Source organism: Papilio xuthus, unplaced genomic scaffold, assembly GCF_000836235.2.
Source record: "Papilio xuthus unplaced genomic scaffold, Pxut_1.1 DF825946.1, whole genome shotgun sequence".
NCBI lineage: Eukaryota > Metazoa > Arthropoda > Insecta > Lepidoptera > Papilionidae > Papilio > Papilio xuthus.
The window spans coordinates 14016881-14043847 of record NW_013532703.1 but is presented as its reverse complement, the minus strand read 5'-3'; the positions used below and the strand labels follow the sequence as shown (position 1 = coordinate 14043847).

The window sequence follows — 26967 nt, the reverse complement described above, 5'->3', positions numbered from 1 at the left end:
CCTTACTAAATTTGAGCGGTCAAACGGATTGACACGCATCTACTTCACAATACAATAATGCCGCCATTCCTACTCAAATTGCTTGTATGCTGCGAAATTTTACTACAAAACCATCTTGTAAGTATGTAGTGAAAAAATAACAGAAATTAGACATTGGATCCGATTAATGTTAGTCTATTAAGTTACATCCAAAATAATTTGATACGACTATGTATCAGATTTTAATTAAAAAAACAATGAATCACTGGTATGCAAACTTGTCTATATTTGAAATTGACAAATGAACATTTATTTATTTATATATTTAAAAACTGCATAGCATCATTACAGTATACAACCAATTTGACACTATACACACTTTACATAACAGTTTACACGATAACATATTTTATAATAACAGTAAATAACATATAACAATGATAAATAAAAAGAAAAAAAATACATATAATACAGTGCAAGAATATATAAACGCGTAACTAAACATCAATATTCAAACGTCTTCCACACATCTGTACGCAGCCTCTGTGAACATGTATCTGTCAGTGTGAAAGTAAGTTATATACTTTAAGACATAAGGTTGTTATTAAAAATATGACCATATTGACCAATGTTTTTTAGTACAATATCCTAGGCTGATGATGTTTTTTCTTATTTTTTTTATATTATTTTTAATTTACAAATCTAATCAATTATATTATTGTTTTGACTGTAAATGTAGTTTTTACGTATAATTTTTCAGTGATTATTTCTTGTTTTTCAGCAATTACTTACTTTAATGTTTTTGATTTGTACGTTCAAGGTTTCGCACGGATGTAATGTTACGGTCTAGTCGTTTATCATAAAATTGTTTTCGTATTATTTTAATGATATAAAATAAATAATGTGCACATTAATTATGAATAAATATATTTAAAATTATAATTTTATCTCTTATTACATTATGAATAAATAAATTAAAAACATTAACTAATTGAGGAAATTTGTTTCACTATCTTTGTGTCGAGGAAGGATAAAACTGTTCATTTCTTGCTTGTTAATGTTGGAAGCACTGTTAATCATGAAATAAATTTAATACTTGGGATATTTGATCTGCTCTTCAAGGCAATTAATTCCTCTTGATCTTTCATCGTAAGATTGTTTTTATAAAATATAATAAATTGTAAGATAAAGATACACTAATTAAAAATATGAAATATTCATGTCATTCTAATAAAAGTACGATGTATTAAAAGTAAGAAATATCAATTCCAACATTAACTTGTACTAATAAAGCAGAAAAAAAGCATTAATACCTCAACATTTTGGAGGACTGATATGGTAAAAATCATTTTTTTTTTCGTAAAAACGCTTCACGATTGAAAGTTGAAATACTTAAAAAGGATGCTTACAAAACTTGGTCAAGTGTAAACAATAAATAAAGACTAAATTAAAGAGTTATAAATATAGAGAAATATATTCGTAGAATATATATTACTTTTGTGAGTAACGAAACGGTCGGCGCCTGGGCGGCGCCAAAGCCTACGTTAGCACGTCATCTTAGCCTCGTAGCTGTAGGCCGTCGCGACCCCTTAACGCGCTCTTAAGTTTAATGGATGGCGCTCTAATGTATGTTACGAGCGTTTAATCATGTAGTTTAACTGAAACTTGTACGAACACTTAGCTTACTTAGTAATATGATGTTTACTACGTCATTATAAGTTTGGAAAAATGTAATTCTTTAAGATTCGGATTTTTAAGGATCATATTTGATTCGATTCAGTACTTTTTCTTACCAAACTGTACACGAATACTTCATCAATCGTGTCTATTCAAGATACCACAAAATTTAACGAACCTGTTCCTTTACAGTAGTTATCTTTAAACATACTGTTTCACGAAAAATCACAGTAAAAAAATTGAAAGTTTTTTTTTATTATTTTACACTTATAACAGATACAAAATAATCGCGAATGCTTCGCATTTTTAACCTATGGAAATTTTAACTTTATAGTCCTGCTAACTTTAAAACCTTTGAATATTTCACGACGCGTCGACGTCGGAACGCCCAACATAAATTATTAAAACCCCTTGAGACTTGAATAACGTATTATGTGTCATAACGTAGTATTAAACGAAAATACAAAATATTTTACATTTAAATAGTACATCATCGGTAATATGATTAGTATAAAAAAAAGAAAAAGGATTGCTTCTTAAGCACAGATTTAAAATGTATGAAATTGACAGTAATTTTGGCAGACAAACTAAAAGTAAATTAATGAAAAGATCGAATTGTTTGAAGACAATCTAATTAATTGTGTTTGCTTCTTGATGGCAAATAATTACATTGTCGCGACTAGTCCATACAGGCAACTTTATTTTGTCCTCTATCAAACTTGAATTATTTCAGGCTATCTTTTTTATTACATTGCAGTCCTAAAAGTTTTATAGATGATTTTATAAAACAGACAAATGTCTTTCTTCTAAAATTTTCGGTACTCAGTAAGGATGTTCCAATTTGTATAAGCAATTTTCTGACTTAAGTCGAGTTGAAAAAAAATCTATAGCATCTCAAGACTAACATTCACTAGAGCTTTTCTTGTACTGGTATCAAAATATGTGAGTGTAGTTAGTGTGTAAATTACTCTTATTAAGAAACAGAACAAAACATTTTTTTTTAATTTAAACAAGTACATAATATAATATAACTTCGAATGTTGAACAAACTGAAATCATAAGGGAAGAAGAATATAAAATGATATAAAAGAGCAAACAACTTTATCAAGCATAAAAGAGTTATAACTATTATAAGTGACAACAATTATTCTGGAAAATGTTTGTCTTCTCACTCCATGAGGGACGCGACGCGACGGCGTGGTTAAGTTTTAATTAACAAATACAGTGAAAGGCTTCCATATGAGTTTTAAACATAATGTTACAGTACTATTTAGTCGTGTAAACAGTTGTTACAATTTAAATTGTTCTTTAAAGAAAGAAAACTCAAATGTTACGAACGCCTTTAAAAAAATATTAATAAACAGAGACTCGCACCCAAATAGGTAGGCTAATATTATTTACTTAACAAAGTAAGTAGATTAAAAAATACTATGGTGAACTTCTGCTATTAACTTACATTCTGGTTTTAAATATATTATTGCACAGTTTTTCACCCACATTATAAAATAGGAACAAACTAGGCCGAAGCGAATTGTCAACTAAAAAACATTTAAAATTTTTGCAATGGATGAAAAACTGGTGCATTGATTATTATTGTAAGTCGTAATTTATTTTTACATCATTGTCATACTGTAACACGGATAATCTGTGGCGACGTCAGCATCGTAGTGTGTACGGCGACGACCTAGTTCCCTCCGGTACCCGCTCAATGCAGAGCCGCCCGTCGCCCGCCGCCCGCCGCTCGCAGCCCGCCCGCCCAGAATAGACGCAGCACGTGCGTCGCTGACAAAAGTCGCTCGCTCGCGGCGCGGGCAGCGGCAAGCTCGCGCCGAACTCAACAAATCAAACGATACAAGCGTCTTGTTTTAGTTTAATATAGTAATTATAGTTTAAAAATCAACTCCGACCTTAAACCGCTTTACTCTCTAACTTTAAAGTTGTTAAATAGTTTAGTATCGTGCTATTGTAGTGTCCTCGTTCGTTATCTTTGACAAGGTTTCGGTTGCGTTTTGAATACGTGCTTTTAAAGGTGTAATTGTTGAATAGAGTTATTTAATATTGTTCTAGCTGTTCTATTAGTGTGTAATGGTGTACTTTCCTGTGTGATTATGTGCCTTAAACTGTAATATTCTCTGTATGTCGTACGTGGAAGTAATAAAGGTGTAAATCTGCGTATGAGTCACTTGTGAACATGCGTTGCGTCGGTTTTGTGTTGGTCTTCACTTTCTTCGTACTTTCTGAAATCACAACAGCATGGAGAGCAGACGTGTAAGAATAATATTATAGATTAACAGCATTCTATTATTACAATGTCAAGGATCATAGGAAATTCGTTGAGAATGGAATGATTTGCTTATAACTGTGACTAAAGCAAAGTGGTTTAATAAAATTTTCAATCATACTACAAACTTTACAAGAGCTTATTTATTTGTATCTTTTAAAAGTTAGAATTACTTATAGTACAAAAACATAATGAACATACATTTTTAATAGCCAAAATATTTTTTTCAAAGAAATTAAGAACGAGAACAGTTTTTACATTTACGCAAAGTTCAGATCTTTTACAACATTAAATAATTGTATAATTAGTATAGTATTAAAATATAAAATAACGTTACCTAAAGTGCTATTAATTTATCTATTTTAATAGGTTTGTCGTCTATTTAATAGTAAACAAAGCTAAAGATTGGATTGGTCCATATTTTCATCAGGGTGTGGTATTGTTAATGGTCCACGCGTGTGATTGATTGGAAATTTGATCCCAAAACGAGGAGCGAATAATCGACTATTCATGAATTTTGCTTCTCCTATTTTTCTTTTCTAATATATTAAACTCTAGTAGTACATATTTATATGATATGATTAAGTTTTTTTTTTAAATGTTATAGATTTTCTATTAATATAGGTTTGTTAAAGTAATGAATAAATGTTTTTCTACAAAGCTATTGATTACTAACTATATGTTTTTAATTTCCTTTTTATTTCCTATCGTCGAAAAGTCTCAGATTTATCGATAGATACGTTACCGAGTTATAATGAAGTTAGGAGTTCTGTGAGTTGGGATTTCATTTTTTTTTTGTTGAACTGTTTTAATTAAAGAATGTTTCAACAGAGTGAAACTATGGGCGACGGACTTGGGCGAAGATTTATGGAAATTAAGCGAGTCGCTTACAAAGTCAGATCAAATCCGAATAGTAAGTGTTTCAAAATATACATTATTTTTTATTTGAAATCTTATTTCAAATGGTTTACATATTTGTACGGAGTTACTTTGTCTGCATAAATGTTTAAGTCGTCTGGGCTTTATTTTATTCAATCCTAGTCGCCAGTCTTTTTTAATAACGTTGTGCTATATAAAGTGCATGAGGAAAAAAATAAGAATGATGTTTTTTTTCTAATAAAAATAGGTGATAATAATTATAGTTGTACTTATTTTCAAACGAACGCCTGCTCTATGTGAATTTGTTTACAGAAATACAAGCAAATGAACGCGAGCGTCAAGAAGAAAGATGGTAAACAAATATTGGAATCTTCTCTACGATCTGTCAGTACTATGTTAACAAGAAAAATAAACGCAGTTAAGGTAAATGTTTATAATTATCTATGTTTTATATTATTTTCGTTAATTTGTATTTAAAAACTGGTTTACGTAACGAAATTCTTGAGGATACGGTTGATTATTTACATTATAAAATTCTTCAAACGGTTCTATATTTTGCTTTAATCACGGCCAATGCCATCAGACTATTGATTTTAGCGCCCGTAGATATCTGAAAGATTCCTTTTGATAATCTTCCATTTTTTTACTTCTAGTTTGTAAGTGCTACGAAGCCGACTCGTAGCGCCTTTTGCAGCCTTGTAGCATAGGTTTTATTTTAAAGCATAAATAATTTATATAAAAATCGATATCTACTGTTAATGCATGTTTTAGTGATTTGAACTAACAACATTGTTAACAATATTTTGTTAACAAAGGCTCTAGTTATTTATCTACACTTATCGCCTTATCAACTTATCAGATAACGTCATATCAGGTAAACCATCAAAAACAGTTGTTTTTACCCAAAACTTGAACTTTTACAGATAACGAACGTTTTGCAAATTAAGTTTTCATTACATATGCGCAATAAAAAGTGAAGTACATACACTGCGTCTAGATTGAATCCATATAATCCAATCCATTTAATCCATAAAGTTTCTACCCATAATGCACTGAGAAGGACGAGATTCATAAGAGACAACTGTCTTCTACTAATAATGTAATGCTCTTCGTAATACAGTAATGAAAATTTCAGTGCATACATCGTACGGCGGAGCGACTCGCGCGTGAATTTAATTATTCATTAGTGAATGAACACTACATGTTCAAATATTGTTCAGCAAAGTATTCCGAGTTCTACAAGGAGGGTGAGACTGAACCAATCGTGCCCAGTCAAATACCGATCTTTGCTGAAAACAAGACGCATTATATGAAGATATCTTTAGAAAAGGATTCGCATTTTTATGATATAAATGTTAATACAAATTTGAGCTGTATACATGTTCCTACAAATATATATTTCAAAGGTAACTTTATATTTTCTTTGCTGCAATGTTCAGTTGTTCATATTCATTCGTTGTTGTAACACTAAAGACGATTTGTTTATTCAAGAAGTAGTTAATAAACCCTCGCTTCATTTTCTTCTCTTGAATTAAATTGAATATAAGCGAGGACTTAATTTGAAAACGTTTGTACTGAAAATTTAAATTCCATAATTGCAAAAGTAATTTTATGATAATATTATTTATTTCAGAACATGAAGCACTCAAAGCTATTTTATGGTCAAAAGATTTAAATGATATTTTTATAAACAATTATAAATCGGATCCGTCATTGTCGTGGCAATATTTTGGTAGTTCTAGTGGTATAATGCGCTTCTATCCCGGAATGCCGTGGAATATGGAAAAGATCGATACATACGATTGCCGTGTACAATCCTGGTACATTGAAGCGGCGACTTGCTCAAAGGATGTTATCATTCTATTCGACGTCTCGGGTTCAATGACCGGATTCAAGAACTATGTAGCTAGAAGCACTCTTAAATCTTTATTGGACACACTCTCAAACAACGATTATGTTAATGTATTTACATTTAAGAAAGATGTATCACAAGTTGTAAAATGTTTTGACGGTCTCGTCCAGGCTACTTTAGAGAATAAAAAAACAATTACCAACACTTTAGAGCCAATAGAAGGCGAGAAGAAGCATAATGTTCCTTTGGAAGGTAATGCCAACCTAACAATGGCTTATATCACAGCGTTTACTACATTGAAAGAGGTAAGAAAAAAAATTCTATGACGATATACCTTTAAAGAAACTCTTAGCACTCGTATATTTATACCTGTTTATATCTCTAAATGTTGGAATGGAGGTAACGGAAGGGAAACAGGAACGTGTGGCGTCCACTCTGTAGGTGGACCGATGATTTAATGCGGACGGCGGTAAGTCGTAAGGTGCAGACTGCAGAGTGGACTGCGTTGTGGACGGCATTGGGAAAGGACAATGTCCAGTAGTAAGCAGACGAAAGTTGATGATGATACAAATACAGCAACAACTTTATCATACAGTAGATAGACTAAGTAACACAAAAGTTATTACACATCAATTTGTTATATAAATGGTGATAAAATATAATAAACTCCAACTGAAAGTAATTTTCCGACCCCAATAGAAGTCTATTAATAAATTTGAAAGGTCAAAGTTCAATAAACTGTCTTTCTATTATGAATTACGTAAGGGGTTCGTATATTACTTTGATTCCCAAAATCGTATGGAAACCATTGCGTGTTATTTCTTAATACATAGCTGTAATAGTAAATGACCACGAAACCAACCTAAATAAAGCGGATCGTTTAATATTGTAGAATGTATAATATCAAGTAATTTAATGCTATATCAAACCTTATAATTAACAAATACATGTTTAGAGACGTCAGCATTGCAACGTGACAAGCACACAAGGCTGCAACCAGCTGGTGATGGTGATCACAGACTACGTGCCCGGGAACTTGACCGAGGTCTTCGAGGAGCACAATAGGGAAGTGGTCGACGGGAAGACGTACATCCCTGTCCGCGTCTTCACATACTTGATCGGAAAAGAGGTCACTAACGTACGCGAGATACAATGGATGGCTTGCTTGAATAGAGGTAAGTGTACTTAAAACTACATTGTAGAGGATACGTCGCTTGATTGGAATAGAATTTTAAATGCAAAGAGTATGAAATCGTTAACCTAGTTTGGTGGGTATCGAACGTCTGAACAATGGTAACGTGCCCTGTAATTTGTGCTCTAACTTTTTTATTTTTCCAAACTGTAAAGTTCATTGACGAATTTTCGTCCTGTGTCAATTTAGTTGATTTTTTTTTAATTCTTCGTGTATGATTTTGTTGGTAGGATACTTCGTGCACATCCACTCTGTGGAGGAAGTGCAGCAGCAGGTGTTGAAGTACATCAACGTGATCGCGCGCCCCATGATCCTGGAGGGGAGGGAGCCACCCCCCACCTGGACACACGCTGCTATAGATTACACGGTACTATACAATATAGTACATTGATTACATTAATAACTTGAAATTTTAATACCTTACTTATAAGTTTTACATTCTATACCTATCTACAAGAAATTACCTGTACATAATATATTTTTTTTATAAAAATATATAGCAGTATATATGGCCAAGTTCCTTGTACCAATTACTTGGCATTTCGCAATTCTCTTGTAGTTTCATAGTACTAAGTAAGTGCAAAGCCATAGTCGATAATTTATATTGATTTTGTTTTAACTTTATACTTATATCTTTTGACAGAGAACAAGTGAATGGAACGTCAGCATTGATGCAAAGGAGGTGAGTAAATCTTTTTTTATATTCGTTATATTGCGAGATAAATAACTTTTAATGTTATAATTATCGTACAATTTATAATCTTCAGCCTGACGAAGATAAGCTGGTGACGTCAGTAGCGATCCCAGCTTTTGATTACAAGTATAACGAAGACCACAACGACGCCCGCCTGCTGGGAGTGGCAGGGACAGATGTACCAATCGATAGTATTGCAAAACTGGCGCAGCCACATCAGGTTATATTTAATATTAATCGATTCCACATTTACAATTGTTATAGAAATAGTCGATGTGTCGCTTAGTGAAAATTGCGTTTTATTATTACTACATTATTCGAAATACGTTTGAAGTATTTTTTGTGTTAAAAAAAAATTCGAAGAAAATATACCAAGAAAAGTTTTTTTTTTAATTAATATCGACATTACTAGATTTATCTATTAGTTTTCTTTCTGTTCAATTAATTCAGTTTACAAGAATATATTGATTAAAATAATAAAAAAACTGAATTATCATATATTAAAAAAATCGCAATAACATCACAATGTATAAAAATATTTATGAGTAATGTGCACGTTTATTGCATATAAGGAAAAAAATAATCCTATAAAAAAAACTAAACGGAAACACAAAGCCAAAAATAAATTAATGTTCAATTTACTAAAGTTATAAACGACCTTGAATGAAATGGGATTTCATTACTTGATCACAAATTGCGTATAACGCTTTTTGGGAAATCAATAGAGGACGAGAAATAAAAAATAGCTTACGCTTACAGCTCGGCGTCAACGGATATTCGTTTATCGTGAGCAACAATGGATATCTCCTGCTGCATCCACTATTAATTACATCTGTAAGTGAACTTTAATTACATATATTAGAGTTGTTCATTTTGGATCATTCGGAACAATAAGAAACACTAATTTATCGCTAAGTTATATCTAATATAATTGCTTATTTTGTAATGTGGGTGACTTTGGGTAGACTCCGAGCCCCTCACTAGGAACGTTTAGTGAGCTGAAGATGATGATGTAATGCGGTGCCGAGTGAACATATCATCACGTTTAAATGTATCTTAACAAGATTATCATAAAGTATATGCACCTTGCGGTGTTTGTGACGTCTATACATACCTCTACATGCTACGTCGTAGTAAATTATATACTTTATAGATAAACGGCAACCTTCAAACAAACTACAACAGCGTGGACTTCGTGGAGGTGGAGCAGGTGGACGACGGCAAGGGCCCGCGCGAGCTCGGCGACGAGATCAAATCCCTCAGGGAACACCTCGTCAATGGCGATGAGGGGAAACAGACTGAGGTTAAGGTCCTCTTCCACTACGATAATATGAGGTATGAACTGACATAAACCTATCATAATGTATGTTTAATGACTCTCTTAGTATTAATATGAATTATGATATAATTATTACAGGAGAATAGCTCGTGTGAAGCACGACTACTTCTTCAACAAATTGGTAGGGACGCCGTTCTCTATGGGTATCTCTCTGCCCGGCGGCTACGGCGACACTGAGCTCCTGCTCAAGGACAACCCACTAGAGGCCAAGCAGGGACTCGAGGTCACCGGTATTAATGTTACCAGCTACTTTAATTTCAGTTACCGAGTACATCCCGATTGGTGAGTATATATCAATATTCATTTAAAGATCAATTTCTCTCTCACTCTCTATGTTTAAAAACCCTCTAAAAATTATAAATGTTCGCAGGGTTTATTGTAAATATCATTACCTAGAAGGACACGAGTCAGAAAACTCGGAGATCGAGATGTATAAGTTCTTAGTCAACATTTCAAAGAACGAGCTTAACATTACGAAGAAACAATACCGCGAAGAAACTGAGAGTAGCAACTTTGATTTTGAAAGTGAGTTATTAGTTCTTTGTCAGAAATATTCACAATTAAAGCTGTTGCTTGCTTTGGCCTTGTCTTACTACACTTTTTTATTGTTAAAATAATCCAATGTTATTCCATTTCAGAGCACTGCGGAGATGAAAGAGAACAACTTGGCAAAGATGACTACTATTGCAATGAAGATTTGGTGAAGCAATTGGTGTTCGACGCTAAACTGACCACGCCATACTTCGCCACGTGGTACGCGACGAGCGAGGAACGTAAACTGGCCAACGAATACAAAGTTAACGTACGCTTTATAGCGACATCCAGTGGCCTTACACGGTGGCACTACATCAATGATGATTCTAAGAACGAAAAGGTAACAGAACAAGGAGAGAAGAGCAGAACATTTGATGGCCAGCAAGTATCTTTTTAATTTGTCAATTAATGTAAATTACAGATGGTTGATATTAACGACTAATTGATTGTGACAAACATTGTTTAAGAGTAATTACTTCATTTTCTTATTGCAGAGTATTCGGCGACCTTTACCCGAAAGCTATTGAAGAGACATGGTACAAAGCGGCAGTACTCCAACACTTGATCAACGCGGAGTCACTGGTAGTAGCTACCAACTTGCCAGTTCTAGATAAAACAATTATCAACAAACCGAAAGTTGCCAACAACGACGGCGATATCACGATCACCGCGAGCTACGCCATATTCTACAAGGACGGAAACTCGGAAACACCAGCCTCGGTTGTTGGAGTCCAGTTCGTTTACTCTGGCTTCTACAAGAAGTTCCTGGAAATCACCAACACAACGACCGTTAGTTTACGTTAATTTTTGAATTTATGTTTTAATGACATTTAAAGAAAATTATGACTTTAAAGTGAGCATAATATAGAAAATAACAATTTCGATATTGTAAAATATCGATAATTAAACTGCTTTAGGTTGCCTCCTAAGATTTGATGAATTAGGACAGGTGAAACTAAATAAAAGCTAGTAAAATTGGGAAAGAATAAGGTCTACTTCTTCTATTCTACACAAACAGAATAATATAATATGAAGAGAATTCAAAGTAATCATTTACAACAAAATATTTGTTTCTTTTGCAGGAGTTCTCATGCACTGACCAGAAGTATGACTGTTACGTCATAGATAGTTCAGGTTACGTGGTGTTAGCGCATGACAAGGACGATGTCGGTAGATTCTTTGGTGTTATACATCCACATGTGCTGCAGTCGTTTATGGACAAGAACATATACGAGCATGTTGACGTCTTCAACTACCAAGCTCTGTGCCCGCTCTCTGCTTTGCCTGATATACCTAGTAACGCTTGGATATTTAGTACGGTATGGGACTTTAGAACACATAATTTTTAGCAGATTTTTTAATTTACTGATATTTCCTGTACTATTCCAACTAAGCTATATGCTTGTGCTAGGATATGGTTTACGACAATAGTCGAAAAGCGGGATTCGAACCCTCGACTACATGATCGGAAATCCGTATGCTTAACCATTATAACATTGACGCTTCTATTGAAAAATTGTGTAAGAGCACTTTTAAAATTGTGTAACTTTTTTGATGTAATCAGTCCATTTGACTTTAATCACACTAATTGCAATTTTATGAAGGACATTTTGTTTTCAGCCTTTCAACTCGATAACAAATTTAATACGATGGTTGACGGCAGAATTATTTTTGATACTATTTGATGTTGTAAATTGGCAGCGTAATGTATATGTTGCTGGACAAGATGAAGGTTAGTTCTTCAATACTTACTAATTCTATTATTTGATCTATATATATTTGTTAATTAACCAATAACACACAGGTACGACAATTCCTCCAGTCGAAGACGAAATAGAAGGAAGTAAAAACAAAGACGATGACAGTCTTTTCTCCTGTGATCATCGCATTAGTCTATATATTCTGAACCAGAGTTACTTCTTGGATTCCATTGGTCCATCACCAGCTGTGGTGGAGGACGAAGAGGGGGAGTGTCATCCACCATATTGGGCCGCATTGGTTACGAAGACCAACTTACTGCTTGTGGTCGTAGAGCGAGGACCTTGGCATTTTAAGGATACTTGTGAGAAGCCACCCGATACGGAACCAGTGGCGACCTCTAACTCCACCACCAATTGGGCGCCGTGTCACAAACTGGAACTGGGTCAACTGCCTAGGCGACGGCTCGAAGATTGTTTCACATACCATGATAAGGTTAAATAAATTTTATTTTACAAAGAGTACCATCTTTTAAGTGACATTAGAGATGTATGTCTTTACGTCAAACGGATGGTATTTATTGGTCTTTTAATAGATTTGATGAAAGTAAAAATAGTGCTTCTATTTCTTTTACCACACTAGGTGTAAGGATCATGAGATTTTTTTTATCATTCCACTATATTTTCAGGAAAGGAACATAACAGCATGCGGAATAGGTAGCAAAGTCCGCGTAGACCCGCCAGCCTTTGTTCTGTCTGCTATTATGGCGTTCTTCACCACGGCAATGCTACTACGATAAAAACAGAATTACATGCAGCGCATTTGTAACTTTCTTACTTTCGCAATAAAAGCTATTTACCCTTACCCCGCATTGTTATTTCCCATTGTTAACACCCTTGCAACACTGACCTAGTGGCATAATGAATAAATCGATTCCTGCCCGTACCGTACAGTGAAACCGCAAGTAAAAGTAACAATACATACGAAGATAACACGCACACACTAATACATTGATGGTAGCCGAATTGCGCGGTAGCGATAGCGTCAGTTGAAGTATAGGAGTGGAGAAGAGCGCATGTGCGGTAGCCACCCGCGACTGCGCTTTGAGTCCATCGGTCACGTTCTTATCAATTTGGGTGTACACCAAAGCTCCACGTTTTATCTTAATTCAACACTCAATTTGTGTGCTGGTAATCTTTGACTGTCTCATAAAATGACCGTGAAATTATATTAAACGTACAAGTGCAGTAGGGGGCCAAATTAGATTATAGTGTTTCTGATGTTCCACCGTATCGGCAGATTTGTGTTGTTAATACTCCTCATTTCCCTTGACTCCAAGGACTGTTCCGCCAGTGCACAATATGATACTGGTAACAAAATATCACTCAACAGGTAAATTAATTTGTTTTTATTAATACAATTATGTTAATTAACAGCGGCACTTAAGGCTCAATCCATTTGGGAACAAGTTATTTCCTTATTTAAACAAGACATCAATGCATTAATTCAAATTAATCTTAAAATAATGAGTTAAAAATTAAAAACAATATCCCGCATAGCTATTTTTATACGGCTACCTCCCTACGTCGAAGGCAAGAACATAATTCAATTGAAAACACGCTGTTTCAATTGGTGTTGTTACGTATTTATAGCTTAAATAAAAGATGTGAGTAGTAAAAAAAACATGTTTATGATTATTTATATCTTGTAGTGTTCAAGCCTGGGCTGTCAAGCTTGGCACGGAACTTTATCACTTCGGCGAGTTCATCACTAGAAAGAAAGAGGTTCAGGATGTAAGTAATTTGTTAAGATTAAAGTGTGTTTTAAATTATTTTACCCCTATATTCTGGAGCGCCAAGTACCCAAGCCAAGACAGGTTTGAGGTGGCGTGGGACCTGGGAAAGTGAAGATTCTTAGTGTATTAGCCCAATTTTTAAGCTTTTGGATCGCTGCACCCCTCTAGTTATCACCATGCTGGTGCTCGATCGTCGATATAAAGAAACATAAAACCTTCTAAATTCTGTTTAGTACATATTCAAAAAAATATAAGCATTTTCTTTTGAACCCATTGTTTTATACATGGTGTAGTATACTATTTATTTTAAGTTTCATTCACCTTCACAGAGTTTCAAGTCGGCGCAAATTGAATCGAGAGATGGCGAGAAGTTAGTGCAGAGTATGGCAGATGATATCCGCGCCATGATGGAATTAAAAATCAGCGCAGTCAAGAGAATAGTGGAGGCCGCTGAGAACATGGCATTCGATAAACAAAATGAAGTAGTACCTGAAGACTTTCAGTTCTACAACAGCAAAGAAATGGAAGAACCCTACGATGAATTAACGATGATAACCACAACGCCAGAACCCGATTTCAATCTAGAAAATTGGATAGTTCGTCCACCAAGTAAAAGTGCTCATATGCAACAGAATCCCCACTTTTCCAATATACCGGTCAACATTAACTTTAGTAGTGTTCATGTACCTACCAACGTCTATGCCTGGGGTAAGTGATGTTAATTACAATTCTAACAGATACAAAATATGACTACATTGTTTTGACAATTGTACGCTTTTGTATATGTACTTAAGACGTAATTATATATTTTAGCGCCTGAAGTCATTAAAGGCATCCATTGGTCGGAGGGATTGGACACGCATTTCATTAACAATTATCAAAGTGACCCGACACTGTCATGGCAATATTTTGGAAGTTCTTCTGGATTCATGAGACATTATCCTGGTAATCTTTGCTTCAATGATTTTGAATTTAATTCTAATTTAGTTTTGTTATAACTTAAGAATTATTTTATCGTAGCAATGAAATGGAGGGCAGATCCTGTTGATATTTATGATTGTCGGACGAGGGCCTGGTATATGGAGGCGGCGGCCAGTCCTAAAGACGTGGTCGTGTTAGTCGATCGCAGCGGATCTATGACCGGCCAACGGCGAGACATCGCCAAGCATGTGGTCACCAACATTCTGGACACACTGGGCAACAATGACTTTGTTAACGTTATGACATTTGCTGACACGGTCGAGGAAATTGTTGAATGCTTTGAAGATTCTTTAGTGCAAGTATGTACAGGTCTTTCTAAAATTTCATGCTCTAAAGATAACATTGTGTTAATGTTTGTCGTACTATTTTTAGGCAACTCTAGGAAACATACGGGAGTTAAAGTTAGCGTTAGATAATTTTGAAACTACAGAAATAGCAAATTTTTCCGCAGCGTTAACGAGAGCTTTTACGCTTCTTGAAATGTATAGGAATAACAGCGGCGGTGCGAATTGTAACCAGGTATGCACTATTTACTTCGAACAAATATATTTCTGATGTTACATTTCTGATTTGGTACGAATAGGATACGAGAAGAATGATATTATGCAATATTGCAGGCAATAATGCTGGTTACTGACGGCGTACCGTACAATTATAAGGAGATCTTCGAGGAGTTCAACTGGAAGTACAACACGCCCGTGCGCGTGTTCACGTACCTGATAGGGCGCGAGGTAAAGGTAGTAACCACTCCAGGTATTACTGCGTGTTGTAGTCATTGTGCGACCTGCATAATGTCTTCCTTATTCTTCCGACAGTAACCTTGAATGTGGTGCTCACTTCTTGTTCTCTTCTCTATCTCTTGCTATCCTCCTTACTAACCACCTTGTCCTAGGCAGCGCTCGCTTGCGTTGAGCGCCGCGCCAGTTGCTTGGGATAACGGTTAACCTTTGCATGAACTACTTGCTTATAACTAAGTATGTTGTCCTATATCCATCATCATACTGCTTTCGCTTATAGTTCTAGTTAGTATTTTTTGTACTGTTTTGTAACGTCTGAGTGAATGTTTGTTATTAACCTGTTACTGTTTGTGATTAATGTGTTTTCTGTTCTTACGTATGGGTTATTCAAAATTACTGTTAATTTAAATTAAATCTAAAATGTTTAAATAATGTTTTCTTAATCATTTTAATATTGACAGTGATTACAAAATGCCTCATATAATCATACTGTAATGTCCGTTTTCACTAGCCCTGCAAAGTTAAATAAATCTATGAATTAGATTAACTGGATATTTTTGTTAATGTTTTTTTTAGTGAAAATGGTCGTTACAGGTTTCTACTAGATTATAAAGTACTTACTAAAGTTACTTTATACACATAGTTTTTTTTAGTTTTTATTACTTTTAAATTGTAAGTTAAATTTAAATTATTATTATACTATTTCTTGTTAAATAATAATAAGTAGGCAAATAGATATTATGCGCTATGCGATTTAATTTACTAATTTTCATTTAACAAACGGCTTCTTTTTTCACAAGGCAGTCGATAAACATTGTTGCGAAATAACGCACTATATAGATATTAAAATGTCAACTTATCACCTGTACGTAATAATTTATGAAAGTTTGAGTTACAATTTTTTATGAGTTTTCAGTTATAATTCTTATGAGTTATAAGTTATATTTTATAAATGTTTAAATTTTAATGAGTTAAGAGCTCTGAGTGATGTGTACTCAGGTAGCAGATGTGAGGGAGGTGAAGTGGATGGCGTGCGCAAACCGCGGTTTCTACGTGCATCTAAGCACGTTAGCGGAGGTGAGGGAGCGTGTGTTGGAGCACGTCAACGTGTTAGCTCGGCCGCTGGTGCTGCAGAGAGAGAAACATCCCGTCGTTTGGACGCCCGTTTATGCTAACATTACTGTAAGTACAAAGGAAGAAGTTTTCCGGTACCGCCATTATCTGCTTAGCCATTTTGCTACCACAATATCTTTCATTAGGAAATTTTATACTTTGCTAAGACTGACTTCAATAAATTCCATTTGGGTTAAAATCGTAGTCTAAAATTTACATAACTTTCATTTGAATAGGATCCGAAGGTCGCTGATTACTTATGGGAACAACGGGAGAGAGCAGAGCAAAAGGAACGCTTCCTCAGTCAGAAAAGGGACAAAGTTCTCTTTAATTCGGAGAAAGAACAGGATCGAAGGTGGCGGATAACACAGGTATATTGAATAAACTTGTATATCTTGAAATACTTATCAACATATTTACAAACACTTAGAAATATTGAGGAACTCGTATTCTTCAAATGTTTTACAGATGAAACAAGGTCAGTACAGCGAACTGGGTAACTCTCAGTACCAACTGATGACTTCGGTCTCCATGCCGGTCTACGATCTGCGTCACAACGAGGTGAGTTCGAAAAACAAAAAGTACTGAGTGTTTTTTTTTATGTCTCAATATTTCTTTTACATGTATAATTAGGGCATAGGGCAACATCTCCATAATGGCCGAACATTTTGTGTAACTATAATTGTGCTTTTAATCTCTAGATGTTGTTCTATGTGCTCTTCAATTGCAAAATGTCATTGTGAATGTTTTCCAAATTCAAAAATTTTAATTGTGCATGCCTAAATTATTGTGTTAATTTAAATTTTTGAAAGAATCAAATAGCCACAGATTGGTTTTATATTTTAACTGATTGGGAGAAAGCCGCTGTTACCGCTATAGTTTGCGGACTGTCTGTTTAATATAAATGTGTAATAATGTGCCTTTTTAATAATAATCAGTTTTGTTTAATGGTTTCCCTCAGAACATCACAGAGAATGTACTGATAAATGAAGCTTACTGGGTATCAGTTACAAAAGAGGTACTACACTTAGTCAGTTTTGATGATTTTAATGTAAAGTTTTTGCAAGATACGAGAAAGTTTTTATGATTTAGTTTTTTTGAATTTCAGTAACGGTAAAGTCTTATTTGGCCCCGTTAGCAATGCATCTGTCCTCGATAGATGTTGGCCCGCGGCCGAGCCGCGCCGCCCGCCATGGCCGCACAGCCCACGCCCAGTGCCCAGTGCCCACGCGGCCCGCGGCCGGCCCTGTGTTGTTCCACCCTTTGGCTTTCTGTAGTGTTGTAGTTTCTACTAGATCGTAGGAGTAGACCACTAGGGTGTTATGATCGACTTTTCTATCATATATCAAGTTAATTATTTCCGTGCAAGAAACATAATCTATATTACACACACTTTCTGATAAACAAGTAAAGTAAATTTTGCTTGAATCTAGTAATGTCTTCGTAGAGACATTTTTTAAAGATTGACTTGTTACGAGAAGTAAATGTAAATATTTTTAATAAAGTATCGTGCAGCCCGAAATAAGACTTGTATGGGGCTTTTACTTGAGTATCGTGTTCAGTTTTACTTATTACGACTTTTGCATTCTTTCCAATGATATGACTTTTCATAATATATTGACGATTTAGTGTAAATATAAGTTTTCTCACTGATGGAGGAGACATTTTGATTTCTAGAGCAGGTTGTTACAATGCATTTATCTATATGTTATTATATTTTATTGCATTCGTTCGTCCACAACCAATCGCAGTCCGTAGAGGAGAACGGCCAGAAAGAGGTAGGCCAAAGCTCTCATAGACTTGTGTGCCTGGAGACGGATGAATGTGCTACTTGATTGTACAACAGGACTTTTATTTTATTATGTTTATTATTGGTGTTTTATATTCTAAATATAAATAGCATTCTAAATTCGAAAAATTATTAAATTATAATTGGTTAAGGAGCATCAGACTTAAATTTCGTTTTGTTTATATTAAAAAAAAATGGGGAAGGGCATAAAATTGATAACTTATAATTATTTTATTAATCCTACGGAAATAACATTTGAACATAAATAAAAATAGCATAAAACGAGTCCTGATATGACTTTCAACTTTATACGCACTTTCATTTACATTTCGTGTTCTTTTTTAAAAGAAATCTTCAATAAAATATGTGTAATCAATTTGTATAACTTTGACACTTTCTTACGAGGATATATCAATGAAGCTCCTAACAAAACAACAATACTAGTGAGTTCAGTTCTGGGTATACGAATGTAGTTATTTTATTATATAATATGATATTTAATTTTTTGATTGAGTAGATTTGCTAGAATCCTATAATTACAAACAACGAATTAGTATCCTTGGAAATATGTAGTTTTATAATTGTAATGTCCATAGATATCTAACGGGGCGTAGATGCTATAAAAATATTGCTAGAAATTAATTAAGAAACGTTTTTTTAATAATTATTATATATAGTAGATTTATTATGTGATCAAGAAATCATGTAGATAGTGTTATTGCTAAAACAATAGGTTTCATTGTTAAAAATAATCATTATCTAATGATTAGATATATTTGTGTGTTTCTAATGGTACATAGAAAATGTATAAAAGAGATGATAAATCATTTTAATTAGTTCTTAGAATAGTTGAAGAGAGTAACTGAACAATTTTTACAATGTATTTAAACACTTACAGATGAGAATTGCGAAGCTATTAGGCGTCGCGGGAACAGATGTCCCACTTTCGGAAATACAAGCATTGATGACTCCATACAAGGTAATTTCGATACTGTTAACTGTATATACTGAAAAACAGTATCCCGTTGTATTAGGAAAGAAATACAAGTACTGTGACACTGGATTGAGCTGAATAGAAATTTCCAATCTCTGTCTCCCCTTTTTGGTCATGGGCATGATTGTTTTATTTTATTTACTTCAGATCGGCGTGAACGGGTATGCATTCATTGTGACGAACAACGGCTACGTTCTTATTCATCCAGATTTAAGGCCCGTAGTGAGTAACACATATTTTAAAATTTTTAATGAACAAACATTTTTTAATGATTTTTTAACTCATTAGTTATAATTTTTTTAATGACTGATTTCCAAATTTTATTAAAAAAAATGTTGTAATAAAATTTTCTTCTGTGTATAGTTTCAGCAGATCTTAAAACCGAGTTACAACAGCGTAGATATGTTAGAAATTGAATTATTCGACGACGACCGAGGTCCGAGAAACTTTAGCAGAGAATTAACAGCGGTGAGATTAAACTACATATTATTTTAATGAAATATTTTTAATGTCATTAAAATGTTTGATTAGTAAGTATAATATTTTTGTTTCAGTTGAGAAAGGAAGTAATTGATCAGAAAACGGGGAATAAAGCTATGAACGTTAAATATCATTTAGATGATATGGTAAGTTTTAGTTACATTTAAGTAAAATTAAAAAATTAAACATTGAATTTTTTTGCTTAAAGTTACAAAGTTTTACTTAAGTGAGAAAAAGAAAAAAATCTTACAAATACAGTTCATAACGTATCAATTCAACTTCCCCTCAGAAACGCGTATCTCGCGCGAGAAGACATATGTATTGGACCGGCATCAGTGACTCCCCCTTCACACTGGTGGTGACCATCCCTGAGGGTTACGGCCGCCATCGCGTTACACCGCCTCCCACTGACGACATCCACCGACTCTCGCTAACCTCTAAAAATGTATCCGCCAGACAATATCTCTCTGATAAATGGAGCGTTCACCCAGACTGGTTAGTGATGGTTATTTGAAAAAAATCGATAGTGAAATCATACCGCTTTTTTCATATTCTCACAACTATTCGTCTTTTTCTTAAAGAATAGATTGAATAGGCAGTTGCTTAAAAACATAGCTCGCTATGTGTATAGACTTATCACCTTACTATTACTAACTTCATGTATAATTGAATCGAGCGGTAGATTATTCAGTAATAAAATAGTTATTTTTTACTTGCTTATTATCCAGGCTTTATTGTCGACACTATGAACGTACTTTCTCAACTCCGGAAGAAGAATTGCTGTATTTCTTGGAGCGAGTGGCCAAGCCGGGCTGGCGCTGGCCCGCAAAGCCACGCCCACCTGAACACCACAAGAACAAACCTGGCCATGAGAAGCATACTAACGGTAAACAGAATAGATTATTCGCATAATTTAATATATGGACGTAGTAACTTACTTCTATATAAGGACTGAGAGTAAAGTTCACTTCGGAAGGTCAAGTCAATTGCAATTGCACTGCCGTTAATTTTCATTAAAATGTATCATATTATCATACTTCGTTGCTTTTAGTAAATCAGGTTAATTTAACAGGGACTCCAGACGCCAAGGAGAGGAACAAAGCATCGAATACGACGCCACGAGTGGAATATTATTGTAAGTTACATTTTTAAATATGTTTTTTTTTATTAAAATCTTATAAAATTCAATTTCTCTAAACCCTGGCATAAATAATTAAAACCTTCGAATCGTGATTAAGGTTCAATTATTGGGTTCGATAGTTATTCTATTATTTTTATTATTAATTATAAATAAATTCTAGGTGATCACGGACTAATGCAGGCTTTGGTATACGACGCAAGAAACACCGCCTGGTTCAATAAGAGCATTTCTGATTCGGCGTCAGATGAGAAAGCGTAAGTGTAATTTTTTTTAAATCATTTAGAAAAAATACTGGCCAAAAGAGACATACCATATTGTCTCCGGTTAAAACACTTTTTAGTGTTGCCTCAATGATCTTAAAAAAATACTGAAAAGCATAGACAAAGCATTGAATGAATTATAATAACACCTTGTGGCTAGAGAATAAATAAATGAAATTAAGAAATTATTTAAGTTATTTGTAATGATATTTGTATATTTATCACTGCACGTTTTGTTTTCGACACACATTACTCACTTTGCACCAACATTTTATGTTAACTTGCCTGGATAGCCCATTGACAAAAGTGATCGGATTACTGCCGAGGTAAAGTATTATTGAACAAAAACAAATATACTGCATGCCTGTGATATAAATATTTACTATGTGTTTAATTATAATATATATTGGTATGTTTATTTTATATGTGTAAGATATGTAAGATATGTCGATCCGATATCAAAATTATAGAAAATAAAAAATTAAAATGGTGATCATTTTAATAATGGAGAATTTTTTTTATAAATGTCATATCATTTGGCCTACTTTAGATATAATTTATTAAATTCTCCATGAAATATATTTACTAACACCAAAAATTGCAAAATGTTTGTTGTAATGTGTATAATTTAAACTACCCTTATAAAATACTTAAAACTTATAAAATCTTTGACAATTTTTATAGCCTACATAATTAACTAAATAGGTTTAATATGTTTCATTGTGATATTTCTCTACGCATCCCTGGAAGTAAGTAATACAAATATTTTCCAATTATGTAGCTAATAAAGCAGCTTCAGGAATATTTTGTAAGTATAAGAGTAAGTATAAAAATATATGTATGCTAACAGGGTTACACATGTATCGACTAGAATATTCAGCGACAAAATTGAGACGGTATAAATATTTTATTTGATCGATTTTCAACTCGATGTTACAATAACCATTTGATTGATTGTTTTGACGTTAATAAATTAATCAATAATTACATTACTGCATTTAATTAAAAACAATTTCGCTCGGATATTAACTATATATTTTTGTCCGTAGAGCGGAATTCATCCAACGTTTCGGGTACATAGTGGCGTTCCTCGCGACTCATAGTGGCCTCACGCGCTGGCAGACACACCCGCCCAGGGAACACGAACCCGACAAGTAAGTCATGTACAAACGAAATCAAGAATGTTCTCCTTAACTCTCTGATAGTCCAAGGTAGCTACCCAAGAGTCCAGTAGCCCACTGGAATAGAAATATTTTGATGGAATGAAATGGAGAATAATCTATGGATTATAGATATTGTCATAGTATATGAATATTATAGAAAAGGGACATAGATTATACAGGAGACACAATTGGTAAATCTACAGATCTAAAGCTTTCTATTTCTTTAACATTAAAGACCAGAGTTCGGCAAGCAGTTCCCTCGTGCGATAGACGAGGTGTGGTACCGTCGTGCGGTTGAGCAGCATTATGCTGAGCCGTTGAGCTACGTATACAGTGTACCGTTGAGCACGCCGCGCGCGCCGCTTAATGTGAGCGCGGCACTAGTGACGGCCGCTCACGCCGTGCTGCATGGTGAAGGACACCGCAAAGCTCCCGCCGCCGTCGTAGGCTTCCAGTTCAAACACGAACGACTCAGCGAGTGGTTCGAGAACATCACCTCATCGGTACGTGCACTTCCTTACTACTAAGTACTTTATCAACATAATATTAATTTTATATGCATATTATTATTGCAGTGTGAACACAACAAGGAGTGCGTGACGTGCCTGTCCGACAACTGGGACTGCTACCTGGTGGACAGTAATGGCTGGATCATTGTCAGCGAGGACCCCTCGCAGACCGGACAGTTCTTTGGCAAAGTACGACTACTTTATTCATTATAATATAAATGTATAAATATTACATTCATCAATTATATTCATAATGTCCTACGTGAGGATTCAAGAATCGTCTAATTTTTTTTCGAAAGAACATGCAAATGTATTGTATTATAACTATGTGCTGCTTCTAGTGGGAACACATGTAAGGATATTAATTTTACAGTTCAGGCCAGACATAATGCTGCGTCTGGTGGAGGACGAGGTGTACCGCACGGTGCACATCGTCGACTACCAGGCGGTTTGCTTCCGCGAGAAGAACACCACTAATCCAGCATCGATTTTAATAACGGTAAGACATGTGATATTGTCAAGGTAATTTGGTCTATTATCTTATCTCAGTACAACCAGGCTTCGTATCAAAAAATCCAATTGAGAGACCTTAGTATAATTTACAGCAAGTAAATATCTGTATTTATTTGGACCACTGCTTGATTTATTGTAGATGTAAATGCAACCCCAACAAAAACAATTGAAGTTTTTATAGCTCTTCAAACTTAAATATAATCGGCATTTAAATGTTTTCAGCCTTTAGAAAACCTGCGATTGATTTTAGCATGGTTTATAACAACCACAATCTGGACATACAACTCTATTAGTTCAACTTTAGCGCAGGCATCGAGTTACTCATTTGATGACGGTAAGACTCTGAAGCTACCCCTATTCACAATGACTATACAAAGGTTTTTAACTTCAATTTCAATTTTTACAAATCAAATTCAACATTTTAAAAATAATGTTCGGATACTTTTTAACATTCATGACTTTTAAACTAAAATTCAAACTTTACGATGTCAATTTGATGTGGGTTTCGAGTGTAGGCGATTTCTAGTTTTGAAATTAGAAACAAGAGAATGTCAGAACTACGCCAGCTGGGGGACCGCGTTCTCTGCCTACCCCTCTGGGTTACGGGTCTGAGTTATGTTGTTGTTTTAAAGTCCGAATTTAATTCTGTAAAGATTAAAATTGTAAAAGTTTTAATCTGAGTTTGAAATATGTGAATTTGCTTTGTAAAAATTGAATTTAAAGTTAAAATTCTATATGTGTTCCGATTAATTCCTTCTAGAAGATTCGCGATTGATGTTGCTCTTGGGCATTGTCAGCATGTTCTGTGCAATTTGCATGCCAGGGCGGGGGCACTATGCTGATACAATATAGTCAAATATTAGCTTAATTTTATACATATAATTATATCCTGCGTCTTTACCCGCTACTATCAAACTATGTTAATTATGAATTAAAAGAAATATCTGGAATTAGCTGTAATAAAGTAGGTACTGCGTTGAAACGATTCTTTTAAATTAATTATAGAATAAAAAAGGTTAAAAATTAAAATGACAAATAATTAGGAAAATTAATTGGCGTCAGTCACCCTTGACTTAGGGTAGGTTCCGAGCCCCTCAGTGGGGACGTATAGTGAGCTGATGACGAATTATTTGGCACTATATTTTATCTAATATTCCTTAACAAATTCACAATGGCTACATGTGAGTGCACACTGGAAGAAATTTGAAAAAATTAGCTGAAATCAAAATTAAGTTAATGGAGTCATATTGGACGTAGTATGTGTTTTATAAAGTAGTAATGGCTCCATCTTGTTTTCAGAGTATGTAACACCCACCGGTGAGTTCATAGACTGAGCACAGTAGCGTCGCCAAACGGCACTTTATTGAACTAATCCAGTATTTGGATTTCAATATTCGCCTCGTAGATATAATATGGTTCCTGAATGCGCATGGATATTTCTATATTTTTAAATACCCTCAAACATCTAAAATCATTATCAAGTTCGGCCATACATTGTATAATAAGAATTAATAAAATATAATGCTTTATTGTGACACTCATTTACATACATTTTGTGAGCCTTGGCTCCTGAACTATGTTGCTCTGTGGTTCAGGAGCCAAATGATTTAAAACTACATTCAAATGTATTATTATCATAATCGTTGTGTCATTCATAAGATAAATGTAAAAGTTATTTGCGCTATACTAATTGTAACATTGTAGTTACGTTACTCGATGCATGTTATTTATGTATTTCAATGTCGCTTCTGTTATATACATATATACAATTACATATATAAATGGTGAGTATTTGAGGGCAGCTTTATCTTGGGTACATATAATAAATTGCTCGTATTTTTCCAACTTAAGGACCGTTTATCGTCGACTCATGTCGTATTTTCAGCATGACTATATTCAACGAAGTTCGTCTTAAATACTGTAACTTATTTTGCTAAATGCCAGTCTTACGTTTCTATGTATTAATACATGGAATTTATTTTGAAGGTACATAAGTAAATAGAAATGATTGTCAGTATAGCTAAATAAGTTACGTGACTCTTTGATTACATATACTATAGATTAATTATATGGGGGGAAGATGAACATTTTACAGCTGTATAAGGAATTTCTGCATAGAAAATGCTTCTATGTTTCCAATATAATTAATCAATGGTCAATTAAATTTATTTTCAGCGATCATCAAACTGCATGACCGAAAAGTTACTATCGTTTTTGTCTAACATTAAATTTATTACAGTCGCGTACCAGAATTACGAGAACGATGAGGATACTGACGACCCGTACATGTCGCGGCAACCTTCTAGAATCATGGAAAGAGATTTCGAAAAGTTGGTCCTTATAAACCGGACAAGACCAACGCCTTGCGATCGAGAAATGTTCCTCTACCAATTGGAATACAAAAATATAGACGAGAAATTAAATAGACCTGTCAAAGATTGTGAGAGACCATTCTACGCTCAGCTGGTGAATTATACAAATATGTTGTTGATAGTCGTTGATGCGATGTGCCCTAAAGTTGAGGCGTCCATTTTATCGATAGAGCCCTCCGAAGTGCAATACAATGAATCTCTGCCGTGTTTGAAACATAAGCATCCGCTTTACAGACGACAACCGACATCGTGTATAAGAAATCATACTGAAGTGAGTTATATCTTTATATATATAATTCTTCTGTGAGTGTGTATGTCACTGAACTTCTCTCAAACGACTGGAGCGATTTTGATGAAATTTTTTGTGTGTGTTCAAGGGGATCTGGGAATGGTTTAGATTCACAATTTTCATCAAATATTAACTTCATATTAATTTATTCAAATTAAAGACTTGTAGACAGGACAACGTCTGTCGGGTCCGCTAGTTTCTAAATATAATTAGTTATTCTTACATTTTCAAGGAGCACAATAGCCATATAGACGACGTAACAGAAGACCGAGAATCGCAGTTGTTATTAAGAGTCACAAAGAATCAAAGAACAAATTGATAAACAAAAGATGGTTAAACTATAGATTTCGTGATTATAAAACATTATACAACACTCTTGTTGCTGTTGACTAGAACCAGTCCTTAAATATGTCTAAACGTAAATAATCAAAGTATGTATTCTGTCTGTCTGTATTTCCAGGAAAGCAACATAGATATGTGCGGTCGCGGCAGTCTGCCTCAGAAGAACTTATTCTGGTTACCATTAGTTGCTTTAATGTTGTATAGTTATTTAACGTAAATGCAGATTTAAAACAAAAACTGATACAAAATAGAAAAAAATCGATATTTACAAATGTATTAGCAAATTATGGATATGTTATTAAATCAAAGTAGATTCGCTAAAGTTTGTTAATAATTAAAATAGTCTATTTAGAAAACTCCAAAT

At 34.3% G+C, this 26967-nt stretch overlaps 2 protein-coding genes across 9 annotated transcripts; both read left to right on the top strand.

The window, feature by feature from the left end:
• The first annotated feature begins 3365 nt into the window (after positions 1-3365).
• On the top strand, positions 3366-12980 carry Ca-Ma2d (Ca[2+] channel Muscle-specific alpha2/delta subunit). Its single transcript, XM_013321787.1, has 19 exons — positions 3366-3924; positions 4769-4850; positions 5129-5239; positions 5952-6222; positions 6450-6973; positions 7624-7843; positions 8091-8227; positions 8504-8542; positions 8628-8774; positions 9314-9388; positions 9708-9889; positions 9972-10175; positions 10264-10418; positions 10532-10808; positions 10922-11216; positions 11510-11746; positions 12048-12159; positions 12232-12620; positions 12814-12980. The coding sequence occupies exons 1-19, from the start codon at positions 3848-3850 to the stop codon at positions 12922-12924; spliced, it is 3645 nt and encodes a 1214-aa protein (XP_013177241.1). The 5' UTR covers positions 3366-3847; the 3' UTR covers positions 12925-12980.
• A 194-nt stretch (positions 12981-13174) lies between these two features.
• On the top strand, positions 13175-26886 carry stj (voltage-dependent calcium channel subunit straightjacket). 8 transcript variants are annotated; one of them, XM_013321513.1, is made up of 28 exons: positions 13175-13517; positions 13837-13918; positions 14250-14628; positions 14734-14865; positions 14941-15200; positions 15274-15420; positions 15519-15632; positions 16638-16820; positions 16988-17122; positions 17220-17312; positions 17713-17769; positions 18503-18529; positions 19439-19519; positions 19682-19756; positions 19898-20002; positions 20089-20160; positions 20304-20509; positions 20743-20900; positions 21087-21149; positions 21316-21409; positions 22465-22569; positions 22814-23081; positions 23154-23276; positions 23461-23586; positions 23823-23934; positions 24900-24917; positions 25840-26243; positions 26722-26886. In XM_013321513.1, the coding sequence occupies exons 1-28, from the start codon at positions 13405-13407 to the stop codon at positions 26818-26820; spliced, it is 3831 nt and encodes a 1276-aa protein (XP_013176967.1). In that variant the 5' UTR covers positions 13175-13404; the 3' UTR covers positions 26821-26886. The 8 variants fall into 8 exon arrangements, with proteins under 8 accessions (XP_013176967.1, XP_013176966.1, XP_013176973.1 ...); XM_013321512.1 differs by having other exon boundaries at positions 15519-15638; XM_013321519.1 differs by lacking the exon at positions 18503-18529.
• The last annotated feature ends 81 nt before the right edge of the window (positions 26887-26967 follow it).